Source organism: Etheostoma cragini, chromosome 4, assembly GCF_013103735.1.
Source record: "Etheostoma cragini isolate CJK2018 chromosome 4, CSU_Ecrag_1.0, whole genome shotgun sequence".
Lineage (NCBI taxonomy): Eukaryota > Metazoa > Chordata > Actinopteri > Perciformes > Percidae > Etheostoma > Etheostoma cragini.
Genome location: NC_048410.1, coordinates 28669285 through 28694077, shown reverse-complemented (window position 1 = coordinate 28694077; position 24793 = coordinate 28669285). Strand labels below are relative to the sequence as shown.

The window sequence follows — 24793 nt, the reverse complement described above, 5'->3', positions numbered from 1 at the left end:
TTAGAGGGAAGGATCATTTTTGTATTGTTGTTCTCCTTTTTATTAAAACATGTACCAGACAGACTTTTTCTTTAGACTGTAGGATACGATTTACGGAACGTGTCTGCAGAACCACAATACCTAATTCAGAATGGTTTGACACATATTTTGCCTTTAGCAAATAATACTTGGGCTTGTGCCTCCCCCCCCCCGCTATTTGGATATGGCACTAGTCCATATGCGTTTTAAATAAAATTGCGATTAATTGTGCAGCCCTTGTAAACCAAATTTGACTTCATTTTTAGTATAGTTTCTCCTTGAATATCCAGTGAATGACCTCCACACCTAAAGAGCTCTCTCATGGAGAAGCCCCCTTCCTTCAGCACAGGGCTGAGCAGCTCGGCCAGGTACAGCCAGATGTGGGGAATGTCGATGGCCATGTCATCCGCTTGTTCCAGCGTGTCGGCAAACCTGAGGAAACAAGACACAGTGGTGGTTTGGAAGCAGCTTAAAACTATGAAATCCTGGTCCTGTGGTCTAGAAGGTGACAACCAGACTCATACGGGTATAGACATGAACAAAACACAAAGCCGCTGGGAGTTACTATATTTAAGCACCAACTATATGTAGCTTTACACCCAAATTAAGTTTTAAGGGTGAATGAATTAACCATAAAATTCCACAAACAAGAACAATAATAATTTCCTCTTTAATTGTTTGATCTTTGCCAATATTTCTACTTCTACCCGACGCCTATTCAAGTCTTCCTTTTTGAGTTTCCTCCATGTTTCCTCAGTAATCACGTCATTTTTCCATCAAGCTGAAAAATGGATTCCTATCGTCACTTAACAGACACATAACATTATTTAGACATTTTGAAATGTTTATTTCAAAATGACAGATTTTTCAAAATATTCTTTATGCTAATATTAGCTGGATAATTTCAATTTGGCTAAATTAAACTACATTTGATTGTTCTTTACAACTACAACTACAACTACATGAGGGTCCGGGCACTTTGTTTGATCCCAAAGTCAGAACAACTAGGAGATGACCAATTTCCAGTTTTTCTAAGTATCTTTAGTTTCACATTGAACAGACAAATCAGAGTGGTAAACTGTCAACAAAGGCCAGAGCAGGTCGCAGGAGCAACAACAACACAAAAAACTAGATCTGAGGTGAGAAGTTTGGTATTGGGAGAGATGCTCGAACTGCATTAAAAGGTGGCTATTGAGCATTTGGCCTTAAGAATATTTGCAGTTTGAGAAGTGATGAAGAACACAGAAGGTGGCAACGAAGGCCGGTGACGCAGCTGACTGTAAGTCATACCGGCCAGTGAGACACCAAGCAACTAAAATTAACTGAATACATAACACAAGGTATTATTAAAATAGGAAAAAAAGACAAGTATGAACTCTGGAGAACTTTACAATGCTATTAAGGGGGGTAGATCTGTGGATAACACAGCAACAATTAATAGGGATCCCAATAAACAATAAACCACAAACTCATTAGAAGAGGACACTTTTGAATACGAAAATATGTTTCAATCAATATTCACATTATATGGGAACACAGCAGTCACAATAACTAAAAGCAGGCACATATAAAAAAAGTTCCCAAAAGTTAACAATTAGTTCCATGTCCATATAAACTGCTTGATTATTAGGCTGAGTGCATTATAAAGTAGGTGAACTGACCCTTTGTAGAAGTGGTCTCTGGACAGGATGTCCTGCTGCAGCAGCTGGAAGAAGAGCTGGCCCATGTGGTCCCGGGTTATCTGACTGCGCTCCAGGGTCGACTCGACCCCGACGCGCACGAAGATGTGCAGCTGAGAGCCCAAGTCCAGCTCGTCCACACACTGAACGGCCTCCTGCAGAAAACAAAGAAATATGTTCAAGAAGGGGAACTTAAACACTACATATGTCGGAATTCAATTAGTACTGTTGGTGAAATCTATCGGTGTTGCATGCTCAGTGATAAAGCGGGAAGTTTCAAGCTGTTGTTCCGAACCTTGCAGAAACAAATACATTATCCATGCTTTTCCAAAAATGGAGACCAAGCACATAGGCATTGAAATAATGGATTATGTGAAGACAAACAACTTTTTTGAACAATAAGTGGATCCGTCTGAGAAGAAGCAACCACTGATTTATCTCTAAAATCACGCCCTTAAACACGGACCCCCCGAACAGGACTCTGCTGTTGAACCCCGGTACCTTGTAGTCATTTATGTGCAGGAACTCGTCGATAATGGACTTGGACTTCCTCTCGATCTCCTCCTCAGACAGAGCAGGTCTGTCGGGGTTCTGGACCACTGGCTCAGGTTTCGCTGTCAAGGTTAAAAAAACAAAATCAAGATCCATGTCTGGTATACTCTGGTTCAATTCCCACATAAGCACCAACTTACTCCATTATGATTTGATATCACAGATTATAAGCAAAACTTGCTTTCAAAAGGTTCAATTTGTGATTCAGATGAATGTTTTTAAGGACAACACATCTAAGCATCTAAGCACACAACAGCATTTGAAAACAATGTGTCATATGGGGGTTGAAACCTTTTGGCTCCTAAATTGATTTACGTGTGTTGATAAAAAAAAAACAAAAAAAACCATTTACAAGTACAAGTAAATGAAGCTAAAAGAAAGTCCCGATGCCATTATAGTGATATGTTTTTGAACAGAAGACAAAGAGGTGGATGTCATCCGTTAGGATTAAAATTAATTACAGTTGTTAGTTATATTATTATAAAATAGTTGATTGGAAGGTAACATTTTAGCTACTCCACTAGGTAAATATTTATTTTTTGAGTATTGTAAATTAAATAGGGGCAAAAACAACTTTAAAAAAAACACACACACACACACACACACACACACACACACACACACACACACACACACACACACACACACACACACACACACACACACACACACACACACTAAAACATGGTGGTTAAGAGCTAATCTGCAATCATTTCTATATTTTGCATTTGACTATATAATGTCATACGGTATAAAATTATGAAAGTATTTAAAAAAAAAAAATTATCCAGGCTTTTTACTTCTTATTCATGGCTCAAATCAAAAATCATAGAGAACCAACAGAGTGGTGCCACTAGACAGTATATCAGTATTTATTCTTGTCATGTGTGTCCAGTGTTGTGTGTCTCACCGGGCTCTCGGACTCTGCTGCGCTCTGGCTCGGGTTTGTCCTCCGTGACACTGGTTCTCCTCGGCTCAGCTCCCTCTCGCTCCCGGTCTCTCCGCGGTGGCTCATCGGGGGTTGGACTCTCCAGCAGCTCCTTTGAACTGCCCCCCCTGGTGAAAGGTCCGGGCCGTGATGATGGAGGGGCAGAGGTCAGCTGCTTCTCACTGCGATCTCTCCCTGCACTGTTTCGGCTGCTGGGAGTCGACAACCAAAGAAAAAGCAAACAAATACGTCAATTAGGATGACACTGTGTCAGAGAGATGAACTATCAGATGCACACTGATACCCCCCTCAAAAGGGCAGGAGCTCCAACCATGACCCCGATGTTGTTATTTACCTCCCCAGCGTTCTCCTGGAGTCAAAGTCTGGGTTTTGTGGAGGAGTGGTGGAGGGTTGAGGTGAAGGCGTAGACTGCAGGGCGGAGTAACGATTGAGGCCAGCTGTCCGAGAGAGTTCTACAATGGAAAGAAAAATATGAGATATGAGTGAGCAGAAAATACAGGCAAACAATTGTAGATTTTTAGCGTTAATTTGTTGTTGCACTTGGGTCACTGTACATGTCGTATATAAGAGGAGAAGACATACAAAATTCAGGAAAGATAAGAAACTCTAGTGAGCTTCAGGCTCAAACTTAAGGTGTCGATATGCATCAACAGTGGTGCTGGCCAGATGGTCTATCAGCATCCCGAACCCGTCCCTGTGGCCTGCAGAACCGTGCAGCACTCACAAACCTAGATGCATTGCGATCAGGGTCAGATAACCCTAGTCCGATCCATTGGTGTGAAAGAGGTATTGGACCTACAATGATTATTACCCGTGATAACATGAAGTTAACAATTGTTACAACTCGGATCTTGAGGTCAACAAGCAGTTAACAAGCGATACCTGAGCTGAGGCAGAGAGAGGCGGACAGAGGGATAACGGATTAGTGTTACCCCGGAGTGCTAAAATGAACGGGCCTCTGAGACACAAGATCAATGTTCCGATCCACTGTGGTGTTGGATCGGTTAATACAGGTTTTCTTACCCGAGTCACTGGCCTTGGCTCCTCCGCTGCTGCCCTTCACCCACGTGACTTGAGCCCGGGGACCCAGCTGGATCTTCTCATCCATTTGAGGCTGCAGAAAGAGAATCATTTAAGAACAAGCTGCAGGCGCACACTGAAAAAAGCGCAGAGCAAAAGGCAAATGGGGACAACACTTGAGACGGAATAAATGACCCAGGATTAAATCTACAGGTATATGATTGTCACTTTAACGTTGAGCTCCCAGAAATACGTCAATCAGTGTAGATACTAATACACACGCGTTACCCAACCCTAAAAATCGGAAGACTAATCACTCCCTGACATCATTTGCTCAATCACTATGCTGGCTTTAAGTTGACTAAATTCCTCAGTAGTCCATCTTGGTTAAAACCTCGGATTTAAGATATGAAACAAGGAAAATAGCACTCAAAATACAGTGTATATCATGTAGTATATTACATGATTTGTCAGAAAGGAGTAGTAAAAGGAGTGTTCTCCTAGTGCGACTAACACTGACAACATGGCCACATTCCTCCATCCAACTCTTTTTTTTTCTTTTTACAAAGCAGTGCGTCGTGGATCCAGCAGGGGGACTGTGCACCACGGAGCACAAACCACAATAATGTGGATCAGATGAGGGCAGGGACAGTGAAGGAGTACACATGATGAGCCACAGGACTCCTCTTGGTGCTGTGTACAGAAACTTTCTAGAACAACCACCACCGGCGAAGGGTGGGGGATGTGAAAAAAAACCCTTTCCATTTTCTATACGACACAAAGAACCTCAACAATTTATACAAATTAAAATGCAGACCTGACAACATTCAGCCAAGACTCAGTGTACAAAGCAGCCTGAAGATTCCAGATCAGAGAATAATCACACGGAATAAAACAAAAGAAAACGCTGCAACAAAGACTTCCAGGCCATCTTTGGTCAAGTACGGATGGTAATTGGGTCTTAGATGCATCGGGATTCTCTCTAGAACGACTGATTCTGATTAGTTAATGATCAAATAAAAAAAACTAAAACTGAGTTTAGGCAAGATTGCAGGGAAACAAAACACACTAAAATTTTGCATATATACACATGATATAATAAGACATTTATAAAATATTTAGTAGTAGTTCATCTACTTCATCCCATTACATGTGACCATCTCAAGTTTCATTTTCTGAGAAGCCAATTCTCCTCCTTTAAACATGACTCAGCCTCTGACATGGAAGATCACTGGGAGAGAAGGTGACTCAGCATGTTTAAGGCTTAAGAAGCGAATGACTACACAATGAAAACCTCAGTAGACACAACATTTCAATACAACTTGTGTCAAAATCTAAAAAACTCAGAATTATATGCACATTTTTTACATCATGCATGGAAATGTACATTATAAACATTTCGATGCAACAATAAGCGGTTTAGAATCAAGTCGTTGGCCTCTAAAAAAATGAAAAGACATGCCTTGGTCCTATTTTATGAATTTTAGCACTTGCTTGGTTCATATGTAAAAATAAGAAGCAGCATGTGTCACCTTGGAGATCTTTGGGATCTTGGTGGGGTCGATGGTCCTGCTGTTCTTCGTCATGGGCACAGTGTTCCAGGTCTCTTCTCTCGGCATGCGCTGCTGCTCTCGCTGCTCTCTGGGATCTACCACGCCACAGAGACGAACATACACACGAAATACAAGGTTTGAAATGAATTCAGTGGAAATCTAATTCTGGTATTTTAATTCATTAAATCGACTGTCAACGCTGACAGTGTGATGCTTTCTACTGTGTCTCGTGCTATACATGAAGTATTACAAGTCCACTGGCAGAGAGAAGAGAGTGTGTGTGTGTGTGTGTGTGTGTGTGTGTGTGTGTGGGGGGGGGCTTCCTGTCTGCTGTTTGGCACAATAGCATCTCTGCAGGCTATAGGGACAGGAAGTCTGTCTGTCTGTCTGCTTGCAGGCTTCCTGAGTCACCGTGGCTGTGCCGATGTGTCTCTAAGCTTTAAAGAGGATTTGGACTGCAGGCCTGACCTGGCCGTCTCTTGCTGTCCTTGGAGAGAAGTTGCTGCTGCACTTTTCTCTGCTCCTCCTGCTCTTCAATCTTCGCCTCCTTGTGGATCTGCTCGATGGTTTTCGGGCCCTGGTCAGCTCTCCTGGACACCCAGTTGTGCTGGAACAAAAACGAGAACCACGATGACCTCGGAACTGAACCGTGCTGCAGTGTCAGATGCAGTAGTTTCAAACTGAGTTCTTTGTCTAGTTCGGACCCATTCCGAATGACAGCCCAGATACAGCGGTTAAAGCAAGAAACCAGTTGTGAGACAGAAAGGCTGCCATAGAGAAAATGTGTACTATTTATTGAATTAAGCAGTTTATAAACGTAAAACTGCACCATAAATTCAGGGTGCCTGAGAAGTGCCAGACCTGTGTTAACAAGGTTATCGAGGTTATTCAACTTGCATTAACACCCTACAATTGCATATTCATTTTTGGGCCATTCCGTGATGTTGGATCCATTGCACTGCTTAAATAGTCTTGCTAAATTGTAATTTTTATATATGACGAGGGTGGAGCACTGCAGGGTTGGATTCTGCGGTTCCAGTGTCTTGTCACCACCCCCCCCATCCCCAACTGTGCATGTATTTACTTACCGTGTTAGTTAATTTGAGCAGGAGAACACAGATAAACATGCTACTTCAGGAGAAACAATGTCTCAGATGTAATCAGTGTCATAATTGCCCCGCCGGGCCAGAAGACCCCAAAAAAAAAAACAGCCTTTTAAATGCTACACTGCGTGTTAGGAATTAACGGGGAGTAACTGGTGAACAAGCTTTAAACAGTGACCTATCTTCTAAATATTCTAATCGAGAAGTTGGTTGTTGAATGACCAGAATATAAAGTTCCAGGAGGTCAGAGAGATCAATTAGACAACCTCTGTGGGCAAATTGACGGTGAACCAGAAGTGGCCTGAACATAAAGCAGGACAAAGTGAACATCCCAACCGCACACTTACCAATCTCAGGTCTATAATGTCTTGTAACATAAATCGGATCCGGGATGACGTCTTCCTTTCCTTGACGATTTTTTCCATCTGATTGAAATACTGATCCATCCGAGGCTGAGGAAAGAGAGAGGGAGGAGGTTCATTTGAGACATGAAGGTTATACTCTCCTTTTCTCTATTTAATCTAGCGGACAGCGGGTTTCAGGGATTTCTGCATTATTTCCCTAAACTGACAGATGGGTCAGTTTGTTACTCGGAGCAGAGGCTGTCCTGCCGGCCAGAGATTAAATTGGAACAATTTGGTAGAACTAAAACTGTAATAGCTAGAAGGTACAGACACAATTCACTGTAATGGTCCAACATTAAAGCGGCCATGTTCAGAAAATGACCACAGTAAACATGATTAAACTCATCTAAAAGGACAGAGTGATTAATGACCACATTCTGTAGCATTTAATGTACAACAACTACACCTTTATGTTGGTAAACTCAATAAAGATCTTTCAGGCTAAAGACAGTTGAAGACATGAACGGGGAGAGAGAGGGGGGAGTAACATGCGGCAAAGGGCCGCGGGTCGGAGCCGAACCTGCGCCACTGCGCCGAGGACGGAACCTCCACATATGTGCGGCCGCTCCACCAGCTGAGCTCTCCGGGCGCGCGACATTTGGTCATGGTAACATTAGTAGCATTGTCTCAGAGACTTCATGACCCAATCACATTGGCGTCGGCGTTGCCAGAGGTCTCCGTTTGCGGTCTGTGAGAACACGACCCCGGAGATTCCAAACCAAAACGGGTCAGAAGTGTTTTCAGAGGTCTCGGGTTTGGGGGCCCTGATACGCCAGAGCAGTGTGAATGAGGTGTAAAACGGAAAACAAAAGACATTTGGTTTTAAATCAAAACGTAGCAATGGGATTGTAGCCTCATTAGCAAACAGAAAAGGAAACAAAGCAGAATTAAGTTGCTATGCTGAGTTCACAGCAGTCTCGATGGAGGTCAGAGGACTTTCCTTCTGCATGGTTGCACCCATAGACTATAAGGATCAAACCACACATTGCAGTACAGCAGAGAGAGAGAGAGAGAGAGAGAGAGAGAGAGAGAAAGGGAGCAAAAAGGCCCGCAGGTCAGTTGTGTCTCTCCAAGCATCCGAGGACTCTCGCTGGGAGTCAGTGATGTCAGGAGGGCAGGTCAGACAGAACGAAGCAGAGCATCCACTGTTTCCTCTCAACGTCTCAACGTGAAAAGTTACTCCTCTGCCTCTGGAACTGAACGTAGCCCAGCTGGCGTGGGATCCGAACCCTCCAGTACTTTCTCTTTGTGTCTCTCAAAACTGGGTTGCTGTAGATCAGAATCCCCTCCAAAATCCCCTCATTTGCCAAGTAAACACCCAAATACAGAGGAATTTCTCTTTGTGGCGTCTTAGCAGGGGTACACTGACACACTGGGGGGCTGATAAACTGTTGACCTTGGGACATCAGCCCTGGACACAAGGTCTCAATTACTTCCTTTTAATTTCTGAGCGAGTAAGGCAGGTATTTACTATAAGTATTTACTGCTCAATGTGCCAGTGGGCCTATAAATATGTTACTATATAACAATAACTGTCATGGTAGGACAGAGCCAGGCTTGTGCTTTCCTTGTTTCCAGTCTGTGTGCTAAGCTAACCTGCTGGCTGTGGCTTCGTATTTACCATTCAGACATGAGTGGTATCAATCCTCTCATCATTCTCTCATTTCCCAAAACGTTGGATTAGTACTAGCCACGTTGGCTCACTTAATAAACCAACTTCCTTTTCCATGCCTCACCTTGGCCTTCTCAAAGTCAAGGTCCTTGCCGATGGTGGTGAGCAGCCTGCACAGGCACTCCAGAGACTCCTCGTCGTGGTTCTTCAGCAGCTTGACGACACAGTCGTGCATTATGGCCTCCGTCAACATCTTGAGCTTGAAAAGCTCGCCGATGAACCTGATGTTGCCGATGGACCGTCGCCGGGCCTTGTCCTTGGCTTCCTCCAGCTCTTCCTGGAGCCGCTCGCGCTCTGTCGTCTGCAGGGAACCAAGGGAACACAGAAGAAATACGCACCCTGGAGGTTATCCCAAAGCATCTCTGCCAGAATTGTACTCGTTCCCTCGTACTCAAAGTTGCTTTGTCACAGCTTGAAATCCAGGTGTCACACTTGAGTAATTCATAGAGAACGTACCGATGCAGCAGAGTCCAGCTCTTTCTGCTTCCTCTCGAACACCACGTCGTCCACCTTGTCTTTCTCGAACTCCTTCTGGCAGCGGTTTAGCAGCAGCTTGCGGAAGTTCACCGTGGTGTTGGGTTTGTCCGTCATGGGCACCTTGAGCTGTACAGAAACAGTAGTAGTTACAAACTAAACCTTTACAAACGTTAAACGTGAACAGTGGCTGGAAACTACTACACAAAACAATCAAATGTGTGAACAACCATTTTCATTTCCATGTGTGGATTTTTTTCAAACGTAAATCCTGAATATGTGTATATGTATGCATGCTTTAATGTACGCTTAGGGTTACCAGCTCTTATTTTTTTTTTTACAAAACTCAAAATGTTTCACCCACATTTTGAACGTTTTTAACAGAGTTCCAGAGCATGTGAGCGGAACGAGTGCAAGCAGAGAGTGCGAAAAGGAGGATTTTAAAAAGGTTGAGCATTGTCTTATCCCATGCTCCAATTACACTCTGGTCCCACTCACAAATAGAGTGTGAAGCACGCCTGAGCCTGTCCCGGTTCCTGCAGCGCGAGCCGTACATGCAGGTGACCCAAGCCTAAACCAGAACCCTTCATCCAGCGGACCTTTTGCTGGAGGACCTTTGCTTTTTGGGAGCAACTGGTGAGCGATTTGAGAAGCGCGAGACAAAATCGGAGTTAAGTGTGGAGCAGTATTGAAGCGGCGGGAACGTACAGCCTCGTAAGCGACAACGCTCACTCTCACCGCTGCACTCCGCTCACATGCTCTGCAGAGTTCCTCATTGAAGAAATGCATTTTTTTTTAAGGAAAAGGGACCCATTTAAAAAGTTATTAAGAGAAGACATACAGTACTTCATATTTTACTTGCAACAAATTCATGTCTTAACTTTCTTCATACAAGTCATCAAAAAATGATAATCTTCACACTACATCCTAACACATATTGAACTGTGTTGTATTGCACAGCATTATGTTGTATTGAGGCAGAGAGGATTCTAAACCCCGTAATCTGTTTGCGGCAGAAACGTTTAGCGAGTTGGTGACTGTACGTTGAGATGCAAATTGATTAGGTCTTATTTGGGATGGACACACGCAGAGTAGAACGAGGTCCGATTAGTCATTCACTTCCTGCCTGCTTACCATGGCGAGGCAGCGGCACATGTTTCCATAGGCCACGGAGAAGCTGGGCTCGTCAATGGCCTTCTCAAAGACCAGGTCGATGACCCCTTTGAGCCGCTCCTCCGTGTCGATGGTCAGGTCCGTCACCTGCTTCATCAGCTGGTTGAACTTCTGAGGCGTCAGCTTGTTCAGGATGCTGCGTACTTTCTTGAAGAGATCCTGAGGGGACAAAGTCATGATGAGGCCATCAATCAATCATGTGAAGATTATCTTGGACAACTTACTCTGTTACAGGGCTGTCTATTACTGGTAGTTGTTGATAAAGATACAATTTGATAACTGTCTTCTTATTATGTGAAGGAGTTTCCTACCAAGGTGGATTAAATCAATTATTGAGTACTAACAAACTCTCATTTGGTTTTCCTTTACAGAATTAGACCAAACAATTGATTCTGTTATAAAGGCCTTCAATCGAGTGCATTGTATGATTCATTAATAATAAAAACAAGTCTGGTGCTGATGTTTGGAAAGCTCCTCCATTGTGGAAATGCATGTGTGTCTAATTGGCCCCACCTGTGTGTTTTGCGCTACAGGATCCTCAGCAAGCACCTCGGCCCTCTTTATGCCAGGTTTCCAGGCATTCTCCGATTTTTTCAGCTGAATTTCATCATGAACCGACACGTTCATGATGATCTTCCTGGGTTGAGGCCGCCGGGCCCCAATGTTCATAAGCTGCGATTGCAATGAAAAAATACAGCATGTCAATATTTGTCGTCTATAAGACTATAAGTTAACTACACTACATTGCTTCTAAGCAGTCACAATAACACATTGTCTGTCTGTAACGGAAAAATATACAGTATATAACCAAATATTCTCCGCCAGAAGACTTATCATTACCTTGCTAAGAAACTGGCTTTTCAGCATCCATTTTTTCACTGAGCGTAAACTCAATAATAAGCCATTTGCTAACACTAAATATCAAACAAAGCCAGACACTATATCATATGAAGTTGCCGAGATTTGTAGCCGGCACTCACCACTTCTAACCAGAGAACGTAACGTAATCTCAGAGATTATTCCTTCACAGCGCTGTGCAATGCGAGCAAATCTCGGAGCTTAACCGGGCAGACGCAGCAGTTTTCATCAGACTCACCCCGGGTTAATTAAGTCTACTGCTTACTTACAACACTCATAACAATACTGTCGCCAAAATGCACCGCCAATCAAATCCCCTACTTCATCGTTAACTGCCAAGTCACTAACCCTGTATGGAAATTAACACCTCTCCAGAAATGTTAAATTCGTTAACAATCACACGACATGAGACAACACCATCTCTCGCTCTAATTTCAATTTGCTTTACAAAACAAATACATCAGTGTAGCCAAAGCATAAGAACAAAGATAAATATAAATAACAACAAGGAGTACATTAATCTGATATAATAATACAAGAGAACAGGATATACACACACACACACACACACAAACAACTCCACATTTTCATTGTGATATTTTGTAATTAAATTCTAAATCTTAAACGTTCGCTATCAGGTAAATACAGTAGTCTGATATCTTCCTCTGATGTAGCTATACAGTGGTTACATATTAAGTGATTAGGGTCCTTCTGTAAGTAATTAGGGGCCCAATTTGGTTTTGAAAAATTCTACAAGCGGCCAGATTCATACGGCACTGTACTAGTATATGAAATATGAAATCTGCTCTACTTACCCTGCATCAGCTAAAAAAACAGATACAGAAACAGACTGTGTGTTGCACCAGCAGCACTTGAGTGTGTTTACTGTAATCAAACAAATCAAGACTATGACAGTGGTACACAGGGCTCGGAGTGATTTATTGGACGTGTTCTATGTTGAGCCAGCCACTGAACATTTATAGATGTCGACTGAAACCAACTGGAACCTACTGGAAGTGCCTAAAATTGCCAACATCCCATTATCCTCCCACTTTTAGGGAAAGGTTTGAAAGACGTGTAGTATCTGCTCCACTTCGAATCAGCAATTTATCTGTTAAACATAAGGACCAATTGTGCGGAAAGTAGGAATTGGAGGGAGTGTGTGTGAATTGATTATAATTGTGGCAGCTTGAGCGTATGTGTGTGTGTGTGTGTGTGTGTGTGCGCGCGCGCATCCTTGCACGTGTGACTCACCGCAGCGCCTCGTCCTCCGGTCATCTGCCTGCCAAAATCTGCAAAGGCAGGTGTGAAATCCGGTCCTCTGGAAATCACCCGGGAATCCACCACTCGAGACGGCAACTTGTTTTGGTTAATCTGCAACGCACAAAACATACACAATACACCATGAGAGACACACACACACACACAAGATGAGCTGAACAGCAGGGGGAGCAGCAATTCCTAATAATAGTGGCAATGGGGTAGAAGGAGTCCGCCTGGTCATAGTGTGTGTGTGTGTGTGCATTTCTAACCCAGTGGTCCCCAAAGGTGACCCTCTGTAAATGACAGTCTTAATACATTAACAGCTTTTGGTTTCTGCATTTTCACTGTACTGGTGATCAGTTATGCTCGGCAGGATCAGAAGGCCAATCAGTGAGAGAAGTCAGAACCAGATGTGGAGGGGAAGGAAGGGAGAAAGAAAAGAAAAAAAAGGAACACAGGAGAGAGCGAGAGCGAAAGAGAGAGAGAGTTGTGGGGGAGGAGAGAAGAACAAATCCAGCTCTTTGTCTTTCAGCTGTCCTTGACTTCCTCTCGACTCTTTCCCAGTGAGATTGAACTTTCTCCCTCGGAGAAAACAAGACTCTGGGATCGTACATCGCCGGTCTGGTTGTTCTCCTGGAGAGGTGGGGGAGGGGCACGTACTATACACTGCCAAGTGTGACATAATGGCAATGTGATTTTAATCAAAACAGCATTTCACTGGGCCATATGCTCCACCCATACGTATGTGTGGATCAGAGGAATGAACCAAACTCTGTGCGCCGGATCTTTGATCCACACAAGCTTACAAAAAAGGTTGCTATGAGCTAATGACCAGCCCTGTTCAAAGAGGTTTATCCAAAACTGGAGCTTCAATTAATGACTTCCATCATTGAATTGCTTTGTCTTTAAAAGCTCAGAAAATTATGAATAATTTCCCGGGTGAGATTTTCAGTTGTTGTCCGAATTACAATCAAAAAACCCAAATGACATGGACTTTACGATGATATAGACAAAAGAAGAGCAGAACATCTTTACATCTGAGAAACCAAAACCACTGAATGATTGCTTTTTTAAATTATATTGCTGTTGTTGTGTTTTTGTCCACCGACTCTTTACTTTAGCCCAATTAAAGACAAAACCTTAAACATACAATACATTGTAATTTCCATTCACGGAGCCCAATATATGATGGAGAGAGACAATGTCCTCGCCACTTTCCATTTTAAAAGCAACATTTAGAGAAGGACCTCCTGAAGAAAACTGAGTGCACAGATAGCTTTTAAACAAACATTTGGCACTTTTTTGGTAGATTTAAGGACACTAGGGTCTGAGTATGATTGCAGGGTTATGGTTATCTGCTCACCTTGTCCAGCACCACATCACTGATGGGCGGGAGCCCGTCAGGCTTCTGTACGCAAGCTGGCATGAACTGGAAGCCCAACAGGAAGTCCCTGTCATACTGACGCTTCCCACTGGGCTCGGCCAGGTCTGGCCACCAAGCAGGGTTTAAGAGAAAAAGAGAAAATATGTCAATATATAAAACAGACAATAGGACAAGCAAAAGCTACACTAAGACAAGTAAGAGACCAACATGTGAATGTCAACACACAGAAATCATTGCTGCCAAAGTAGCTTTAAGCATCGGACCAAGGAGCGGAGTCTTTCTAACCTTCCATTTCCAGGGGGGCCCCTGTGGAGTTCTCCTTGTCTCCCGGGGTGGCTCCACTGTCGCTGCTCTCCGTCTCTGAAGTGTGACCCGCCCCGTTCCTCATAGGCTCCATCTCGGCCTCACCGTTCTCCTCTGGAGCGGCAGGCTTTCCGGCAGCCTCGGGGCTGCTGGCAGGAGCTGGGGCGGGGGTGGGGGGGAGGACTGATGGTAGGGGCAGCGGGCTGCTGCTCAGAGGAGCTGGCTGCAGGGCCTGGTCTCCAGCAGGCTCATCCACTGGCCGGGGCTCGTCCTGTATGAACGGAAGTTTCAGTTTTCCGAATGATTGAAAACTGCTTTATTATCAATTAGCAAGATAATACATTCCTAACAGCTTAACGGTGGCTGTCATGTTGCTCTCATCTGTAGCATTACGATTTCCCCAAACAACACTGTCTCTAATTATCAGTTAGTGGTAAGGAGATTATCTGCAGACAAGGGGAAATGGATGGCCACATAAAGAAAGGGTTTAAATACAGGAGTGGCAAATGAGGGATGAATGATTAAAGTAATAGTCAAGGGCAGGGGACTCAAGGATGAATGAGAGATGATGAAACGCAGAGAGCACAGAATGGGTGAGGAACAAAGTCAAGACAAAAAGGGCGACATATAGGGAGTACAACAGGCTTGGCCCAGAGTGGACAGGCCTATGCTGCCATTATCTGATATATCATCTGCACATGCAACCATTTACACACAGTGAAAAGGCTCTTGTATTTTTTTGTTTGTTTTGCTATGTTACATGCTCTATTAGACAATCAATCTCAGCTAGACAATATACCATCGTGGTTTCCCAAAAATAAATTAGCAGCTTCACGTGGGGGCGCTAAATTTGGGTCTCCTAGAGAAACAAAAAGAAGCAATTAAACGTAGGTGACACCGGTTTCAGGTGATGTGAAAATCCTCCCACAGCGACAAGCCCAGAACAAAACGGTAAAGGGGAGGAAAAGAGGGAAAGAGGTGATTTCCCATACAGAGGGCTGGGGTAGCAGTGAAGATGATGGATAACTCCTCTCAAAGTCATTTGTCTGCTCCCCCACACATACATGTGGAAGTCTCTCTCTCTTTCTCACACAGTAGATCCCAAGTATTAAAAAGAAGGTATATTTCTTAAAGCTAGAGTACGTCTGAATACTCGCTACAGCTGGTTTTGTCGGGTTTCCTCATCCTGAATGGTGAGCAGTTTTGGGCCTCTTTTCTTACCTCATCATCCTTTTGAGGTGCATCGCCAGTATACATCCCTTCATTTGGTTTCCTCCAGGTCTTTGGTATAGCAGAGGCAGTCTGATTAACTGCAGGGAAATATAAACGGGCTTTAGGTCACCATGGTTGCATCTCTTTTTGTCCCTCTTTAATGACCGTGACAGGTGTCGCTCTGCTGCAGACCCAGTCATCAAAATACTTCCACTTGTTAGCCTGTATTCGGTTCTCACTATATTTTTTTCTTGGCAAGCAAAAAGACTAAAATGGGAGGATAATCTTACAGGGCAACAAATACTATTTAAAAACACGTATCATAATTTCCAGGTTTTTCTGAAGGCATGGCAACTAATCCCTAACTCTGACCAAGCAGAGACTTTATTCCATACGTTATTAGGGATTCGACTATGTCAGCACAGTAGAATAGAATCATTTAAATTTGCAATTTCAGCACAGTGAAAAAAATAAATAAATAAAACTAATGTTCTCATAAAACAGCCTCTCATTTTTCAGCTGGACTATCACCTCAGTATTTGGGACACTCAGTCTAAAGAGTCATTACTCCTTTGTTGCAAGTTAAAAAAACTATCTAGGCTACAGTTGTTTTTACAGTAGTTGAAATGCACCAGATCCAGTACCTGTAGTAGGACTCTTCCTGGTGAGTGCTTGTGTCTGGGACTCCGGTTTGCTGTCAGTAATGCCTCCATGTGTCTCTGTCCCTACTGTGGGGATAAGGTCTTTAGTGTCTAAGGACTTGCTCGCCTCGTCGGCCTCTGTCGGGGCCTGCACTAAAGGCGGAAGGCCAAGGGGGAGCATAACTGGCAAAGCTGAGGCGGGGCCTGAGGACAGGGTCACTGGCACCACAGCCACAGGTGTCACGGGGGCGAGCGCAACAGGCAACTCCGGCCTCACGTCGCAGGGAAAACTTTCAGAGGAAGAGACCTCACTGTAAGTGGGGGCAGAGGCCTGGGGCTGGAGTGCAGCTGAAGACAGAAGAGAAGGCTCGTGTGCCACGGTGTCCAGCTCAGTCCCAGAGTCTGCATGGCCATTCAAAGCCTTGGGAGCCGGTGCTGGAGAGGCAGCCAGGGTTCGAGGGGCGTCGGAGAGAGGCTTGTCTGCGCTGGGAGTCTGAGGTGACGCCAAAGGGGGCTTGTGCTCCCCGACTGAACAGGCTGAGGCAGTTGACTCCCTGGCTGAGGGGCGTTCTCTGTTGTTGGCCACTGAAAGAGGGAGAGTGACAGGGGCGGTCATCAAGGCAGGGAAGGGAAGCTCTCGTTCAACAGTAGAACAGGGTTCAGATACAGGAGCTTTGGCCTCAAGTCTCTCTACAGGCGCTTCAGGCTGCACAAGCCCAGGCGAGGAAGACTTCTGGACAACTGGCTCCAGTTTTGGCGTATTATCTGTAAGATAGACAGACAATTGAATTTCACAAAAGGTAAAATCTGCAGCATATACTGTACTTAACAGTTTTTATTTTTAAATAGATAACTTGTGTGAAGATGCTTCGATGGAGATTAGGTTCATGAGTGGGACCGTTCCAGGCTCAATAAACCAGACGGACAGAATGTGGTGTTGGTGCAGACCTGGCCCTGGTTTGGTGTCTAAACCCCCAGTGGTTGCCGGCTGCTGTGGCTGCCGTGGCTCCAACGTGTAGACTCCAGGATGGGCCTGCTGTGGCTGAGGAGGCTGCGACTGCTGCTGCTGCTGCTCTGGAGTCTGGCTGCTGCTCAGCTGCTGCTGCTGCGATTTGAGGTAGAAAATGTGAGGATAATGAGGGTGCGGCCATAAAAACTAGCAACACAGCAAACCAGAGAGGCACAGAGATGTAGGCAAGCATGCACACCAACAAATAAACAAAGAAGCCCAAATGCAGGATTAAGCAGAAATAAGGAGTCCAGTGGGGTGTGGTTAGATCAGGAGGATGGCAATGGAGGACAAGACAGAACATGGAAGATCAATGTGGGAGGAACGGCAGGAGGAGGGGAACAGCTCATAACAATGCAGAGGAAAAGGACAGAGGGAAAGATAGAGAGAGAAATAAAACCAAAAGGGGCACAAAAAGACAGAAAGAGAGGAAAGACAGTTAACATCCACAGAAGGAACAAGGAGGAAGTAGTCACAATGTCCTTCTTCAGAATCCAAAACATGTTTAATTTGGGTTTTCTTTGATTCAAATGTACCAATGGCATTAGTACAACTGTTTTTGGCTTCAATATAATGACCCAGAGCTCTACATCTTCCCATTCTACACATTTACAGTAATTAGGGGCTGAAATGCAAATAAAATGTGAGTGGATTCTGTAGAAGGAGCAGGGGAAATCAGACAGTACATATGCAAGCTACTGTAAAAGATAGAAAAGAAGGAGGTTTGGCCCTACATGCATGTCTAAACTAAACTAACCAAAGTTGTATGTAATATTATTGAAAAAAACTCTTTTTGTTATTGTTATTATTATCCTTTAGGGCTTTTGACCTAAATAGTCCCGGGAACATATGACCGGGAAAACTCAAGACTGCTTGTGTAAGAACATAAAACTTAACTATAGAAATAAAACTAATGTCATATTTTTCCTCTTTTCTGCCTTTTTCTCTCCCGCCCAGTATCACATCCTTCAGTTTTATGTGTATGTATATGCATATATATCTACACCATGTGTGTACGTGTCTGTATATAAGTTTACCAGTGTGTCTGTATATGGGTGTATGTATGTACAGTTTACATATGCCTATTTCGTGTGTGTGTGTGTGTGTGTGTCTATGCATGTATACATGTGTACATTTATAGGGGAGGGGGCCTTACTGACACAACTGACCTACTCCTTTACGGTTTCCGTTGCTGCCTGTTCCACTAGTTCTCTTTTGAATATATTTAATATATTAAAGCGAAAGAAAACTATTAACAAAAGTGCTTTTTAGAAGTCCTGAGGTATGTTCTCGACAACATAAATTCCTTATGAGAAGGCAATATTGCGGAGAAAATGACCAAAGACACAGAGGCTGCATCCAGTCCATCACTAACACCTGGAGAACAGCAGGAAGGAGTAGGGCACGGCGTCCACACTGCAACAGAGCTACACGAGAGGGCTTTCCTCCGCTCGGCTGAATCTCCAGCCTGATCAGCTGACACTACCACAGCTGAAACTACTGCAGGGGAGTGGGTCAGAGAGCCATACCTGTGGGGGTGTAGGGGTAGAGGAAGGGCGGCCGATAGGAGGCGTCGAATTTCTACTCCCTGAACCCCCTGCCATGATCTCCTCTGTGATATCCCGGCCACCCTGATTGGGGTCACGGATACGGATCTGGGAGGACAATGGCACAAAAAAAACAGACCTCACTAAAGCGCGCGAGTCTTAGAGCGACCCTGCCTCGGCCATTTCATACGCATACTTTCCATCTGCGGCATTACACACAAACAGGAATCTGACGTATACATTTGTGCTCAGGGAAAGAAAACGGATCAATGACACTTAACATCAAGTCTATCACTAGCAACCATAGAAACAGACGGTTATCTCTGCAGATACACTCACAGGGTTTGTACACACTATTTAAAATTGTTACACTTCTTGACTAAATTCACAAGCTCAATTTAGCCTTTCTTTTAAAACGCTATTTGGTAAAATAATTCCACATTTATTTTAAGCATTACATATATTGTTAACAAGAGAAAATTGGTTGTGTTTCTCTCAAACACAAAGCGCAACTGGAATAACTGAGGAGACTCCATCCGCTGATGTAGATTATACTGTATGAAAGCTCCAGAACAGCTACTTGATGGTCTTTGAGGGGATCCGGTTTTGTCAGCTGCTGTTTCAGAGCCCAAAACTACACTGTAAAGCTAAAAAAAAAATGGAAATCGGACTAGGCACATTAATTAGATTATTTTAGTAGTTTTATTTTTGACAAAAAACAACTCCTGGAGGGAAAAAAAGACAAAACGGAACAACTAAGATACTCACTGTTTTCTTCTCACGCTTGGCTGGTGGAGGTTGCTGTGGTGTAGGCACTATGATGGGGGGTGAGGGGGGATACACAGCCTGTCCTGGGTAGTAGGGTGGGCCAGCCGTGGGGACGGGAGCAGGAACAGAGGGTGAGACAGGCGGGTGGTACCTGAGGGGATCTGGATGCATTTGCCAGAAAGAGAAGAAAACAGATATTAGTACACCACTGTTACATTCTCCTGCTTTGGGGGCCCACGAGGCTGATAGGGGGTTGTGTGCATTTATGGTGAATTCAGATTTTAAATGTGACATGGGAATAGCACTTGCAGTGTGTCGTGTTGGATTAATGACTCACGATATGGGGCAGGGTACTCCCCTGGCCCTGGCCCAGGATAGAAGGTGCCAGACCCTGGAGGCTGTACAGAATACTGCTGAGGAGGTCCCACGTAGGGGGTACTGTGGCGATACTGCAAGTAGAGACAGTTTAACACATCATCAGAGCCTGTAGAAAAACGGCACACTTTTGCAATCGGTGATGTTATTTTTTTGAACCGTAGGAGTTTATTTGAGGGATTTTAAATCATCCCTCTGTGAGATGAGCGTCTTTCAAATTCTGCCTAGACCAGTTGTATGAACTCAAATCAAAAGTCAAATCTCACTAGTACGAGCATTTCCTTTAATTTGTTTCCTGTGCATTCAGCACAAAAACATGGCAGGTGCACTACATTAGCAAATTAGAATAGTTTGGCTTAATTTCCACCAAAGTCAATTTGATGAATTTTACAAAGAAAACTGCTTTTATGTTGAACTATCTCTTTAATCTCTTTAATCTAAAACAATACCAGCTGCAGCCAGAGAACATTTTCTCAGTATTCATTCGCTGCAAGAAAAATGATCAAAACTGCTAAATAATTATTATAATTATTCTCCTGGATTCTAATCAAAGAAAAAGCGTAACTCTGATGTTCCGAATCTGCTGTTAGAAAACATATACAGTGGCTTGCAGAAGTGCACACCCAGGCTAAAGTGGATTAAAAAGAGGAATAAAAAAACATCTTTTGGAAATTGATCTTAATGCCTTAATTCAAAAACAGTTAGGATCATCCAACCATACTTACACCCGCTGTATTTTAAGGAAGAACATTTATTTATTTACAATACATTAATCATTCAAAAAGAAAATTGGTGTCCTTAATAGGTTGGATTTTCCTAATTTTTTTAAATTAAGGCATTAAGATCACTTTCCAAAAGCTGCTTTTTTATTCCTCTTTTTAATCAACTTCAGCATGCAAGCCACTGTATGTACACATAACTAAAAAAAACCAAATTTAGTTTTTTTAATATTTGGGGTGGCTTTAATCACTTTATTAGATGTATAGAGATAGTGAAGAGATGTGGAAGGGGGAGAGACAGAGAGATGGAGGGTGAGACGCAGCAAAGGGCGGCAGGCTGAATTCGAACCCGGGCCGCTGCAGGACTCAGCCAACATGGGCGAGCACACTTGCTGAGGGAGCTATAGGCCGCCCCCCTAAATGTAATTTTTAAGACCGGGTTCAGTGTGTGTGTGTGTCACCTGTGGGATGTAGTACTGTGCAGTCTGTGGGGAAGGGAAAGGCATGGGTGCCATGGTCATCATGATTGGTTGGTTAGTGGGGTAGACGGCCGCCGTGGGAGTCTGCGAGCCCGGCCGTATGGAGGGTGTGTTTGTAGGGATGGTGGGCCTCGCAGTCTGCATCTGAGTCCTCTGGAAAAACTAAAGGCAACAGGAGACATTAAGTACTAACCCAGGATCGGCAGTCTCATTTCCACATGCTGCCATGCTTCTATCTAAAATACAAACAAGGAACGTTTTTCAGATGTCTTCTCATTTGGCCTACACATTTCTCACAGTGAGACAGCTTTAAAAATAAATAAAAAAAATACATAAATTGCTCAAATCTTATACAGACTGAAGGATGAAAGGCAGAACAATTTTAAGGCAGACGTGCACACTTGTGTAATACTATTACTACTATTTATTAGGGTTGGGAATCATGAGATCTCCTGATATGATATCATCACGATACTTAAGTCATCATTAGATATTATTGGGATTTTAAACATATTGCAATATATTGGAATGTATAACCTTTCATCCAACGTCAAATCTTTTCCCAATTTCAAATGACGTCTCCTAAAGGAAACTCGGTCAACATTGGCTTCACCTAAAAAGAAAACTACATTTCCCTGTTTGTTCATCTCAGTTGGAAAGCAAAATGGGATTGTCAAGCAGACAAACTGTCCAAAACATGTAATTTATAGAATAAAAGATCAATTCTTGGTGTTTGCGTGTCGATACAGCATAGCCACGGATATATCGTGATACTATGCTGTATCGCCCCCCCCCCATCCAGACTATTTAATGCCTCTATAATCAACCCATGCAGTACACGATTTACTTGAATGAATTGCATCTCTAAACTTTGGATTTTTTATTGTAACTGGCAAGCAATAATATGAGTCAGATGAATGACATCTGCAAAGTAGGGAGCGTCATTCTGTGTTTAGACATTTTCCTCCTACAATCATTGAATCATCTAAAAAGAAGCTTTAAAAGCATGATTAATTCATATTGACATACAGTTTAGTAAAAGGAAGCCATTGCACATAATCAGTACAGCATGAACTGTCTCAGTTCTTCTAGACAGTCAATATACGCCCAGTGTTCATCATGACGGTTATTATGACTTCATGTTATTAGTGTTGTTATTATGAAGGTGGAAATGAGGCAGACACATACAGTGAAGTGGGCGACTGTTTAGGATAAGGTTTAGAAAAGCTTCGCTAACTGGATGGAGTTTGGCTGCAGAACTTCTTGGTTGCTGTCAGGGCAACTTTGTGGTTTTGTGATGTGAATTTTTTTTTTCAGGCAACCCAACAGAAAAACACTAAAATATGAAAGATGTTAAGAAAAATCCATTTCTCTACACTTTGAGGATTTTCGGTGGTCTTGTTATTTATCTCCAATTCAAACTTCATTCAGCTCTCCTTCATATTTTAGTTAATCGGGATAGCAGTGAACCAATTATATTACATATATACGTTTCATGCCAATTTTCAGAATTGAATCTATGAAACCTGATGCCACCTGCTCCAAACAGATGAGGGAGGAGATAAACGAAGGTCTGACACAGGCATATCCCACAGCTATACACACTGGTGGTTGAAGGTAGTGTTTTTGCATTTCATTGTGTTTTTAAATGTCTTTTTTTTTTTTTAGGTTGGATAGGCAACAAAATACCGCGGGGGGTCTTTTTTAACAGCAAAGCAGACCAGACCTCATCGTCGGAGACCAGCTGGATTACAGTTTTCTGCAGAAACATTTAAAAGAAAGTTTAAATTTCATTACTTTTGTTTTTTTCTATAATCTCTCTTTTTTTATTCTGGCCAGTGTGTCTGCGTAGTAAACAAGCTGCACCAGCGTCCACAGCTGTAGAAAATTAAAACTCTTGGACAGCTGAATGGCTTCAAATACCTCTCTTTGTTCCTCTACAGCTTGACCAACTTTGCAGTCGTACTAAATGTGTGACACACAGCATGGATCTCTTTATCAGGCCGCGATACCGCCTTTTCTCTCTTCTGCAGTTCCAATTATTTCTATACAGCTTGTCACAATCGGTTAAAAGTTTAATATTGGACGGGCATTGTGTTTGGAGGGGCTTGAAGAAAGCCCGCTACCAACAGCTGGGACTGGATTCCAAACAACTAGGACTCAAGCTGGGAATACCCGGCTACGGTCACATTCTGCTCCGGTGAAGGAAAGCCGAATAAACAATGCTGTAAAACCGTCTAAAAATACCCAGGAGGGAAATCACCTTTAACATAATAAATCAAGTTCAATGGCTTTGTTGTAAGTGGCCCCGCGGAAATGTGGGAAAGGAGCAGGAAAGTGTTCATTACCAGCTACCCAAAGACAGTCCCAGTTAAACCTCCACCACTGGCTCTGTATCTTAGGCTTGATGCAATCACTGAAACAAGAAGTGTGCTCTCCAGCAACAATGACACTAGAGCGGCAATGATGAATCGATTCCTTGTCAACGATTAAATTATTGGTCAACTATTTTAATAAGTGATTAAATCGGTGAATAATTCTCATTCCAGCTTCCAGCAACTGAAAATCTTTGAGTTGTGGACAAAACAAGATATTTGAGGACATCATCTTGGGCTTTGGGAAACATTTTTTCTCCATTTTCTGGTTGTTTACAGAGCAAACAACTGATTGATTAATCAAATAAAAAGATCAACAGATTAATCGACAATGAAAATAATCATAATAATTAGTTGTAGCCCTCACTGAAACCAGACGTGCATCCAATGGGCATCTATAAAATAATATTAAAGAATAGATATTTCCAACAGGTAACACTTTCTTATCACATCTTATATGCAATAGTCTTTCATTCTGCATTCTGTTCATTAAATTGTGCAAGTTAATTAAGTAATAAATGGCTCAAAGAAAGTGAGAGGTACAGTAATGAGCTTCTACAGGATAAAAGACGGGGAATGCATGACTATAAAAGAGCTCTCTACTGAACACACATTGTGGTGAATATGAGGGGGTTCACAGGGTTAAATGTTAGGAGGGATTAGATTATTCAGAGATGATCGTCATCATGCCATGCAGGTCTGGAGACGTTTGAATCAGAGGTTACGGTTACCTGGATAGGCCTGAATCCTCCCTTGAGTATTGAAAGCAGGAAAGAGAAAAAAGCCAATGGGAGACCGTAGTAGTGAGGCTCAGGACAAAAACAAGCAGGCAATCATTTGCCCACACACACACACACACACACATCAAGGCAGGAAACTACCCAATTATTTCTTTCTACCTGACACTGTAACTGCTCCTTAGCCACTGTGATTGGCAAAAATAACTCAAATAATAGAAAATACCCTCTAACTGGGGGTTGGTTGGTTGGTTCTTCGAATTAAAAAAGGCTTCAAAGACAGTAAAAACGTCACACGTGCATGTACAGCTGCACAGATATCCACGTGCACATGATCCTTTCTCCCCCAACACACTCTTTACTACCAAGATCGTATTTCCTTTCTCAACCTGCGTAGCCTGAGCACCAGTCTACCACAGTCGCCGGCGTTTTCCCTTCCCAGTGGCCCTGGCATGTAATAAATACATGGCTAAATAATTAAGCCTTTGAAATGCATCATGAAATAAATAAATACATAAATAATTAT

The 24793-nt window shown here is 43.1% G+C and overlaps 1 protein-coding gene across 16 annotated transcripts in view; it reads right to left on the bottom strand.

The window, feature by feature from the left end:
- The window catches only part of eif4g3a (eukaryotic translation initiation factor 4 gamma, 3a), a 48306-nt gene that overhangs the window by 5392 nt on the left and 18121 nt on the right, over positions 1-24793 (bottom strand). For 3 of the 16 annotated variants that reach the window (XM_034869330.1, XM_034869334.1, XM_034869341.1), the window contains 24 exons: positions 24262-24282; positions 21138-21317; positions 19920-20031; positions 19583-19743; positions 18797-18931; positions 17207-17414; positions 16262-17023; positions 15627-15715; positions 14388-14676; positions 14082-14206; positions 12710-12829; positions 11111-11269; positions 10559-10756; positions 9407-9553; positions 9015-9251; positions 7222-7326; positions 6240-6378; positions 5751-5866; positions 4222-4312; positions 3533-3650; positions 3160-3389; positions 2199-2311; positions 1680-1852; positions 325-450 (listed from right to left, as the gene is read on the bottom strand). In XM_034869330.1, the coding sequence (XP_034725221.1) occupies positions 325-450; positions 1680-1852; positions 2199-2311; positions 3160-3389; positions 3533-3650; positions 4222-4312; positions 5751-5866; positions 6240-6378; positions 7222-7326; positions 9015-9251; positions 9407-9553; positions 10559-10756; positions 11111-11269; positions 12710-12829; positions 14082-14206; positions 14388-14676; positions 15627-15715; positions 16262-17023; positions 17207-17414; positions 18797-18931; positions 19583-19743; positions 19920-20031; positions 21138-21317; positions 24262-24282 (4154 nt within the window). The remainder of the gene's footprint in view (positions 1-324; positions 451-1679; positions 1853-2198; positions 2312-3159; positions 3390-3532; positions 3651-4221; positions 4313-5750; positions 5867-6239; positions 6379-7221; positions 7327-9014; positions 9252-9406; positions 9554-10558; positions 10757-11110; positions 11270-12709; positions 12830-14081; positions 14207-14387; positions 14677-15626; positions 15716-16261; positions 17024-17206; positions 17415-18796; positions 18932-19582; positions 19744-19919; positions 20032-21137; positions 21318-24261; positions 24283-24793) is intronic. The other 13 variants (XM_034869333.1, XM_034869336.1, XM_034869342.1 and 10 more) reach the window with 10 other exon arrangements.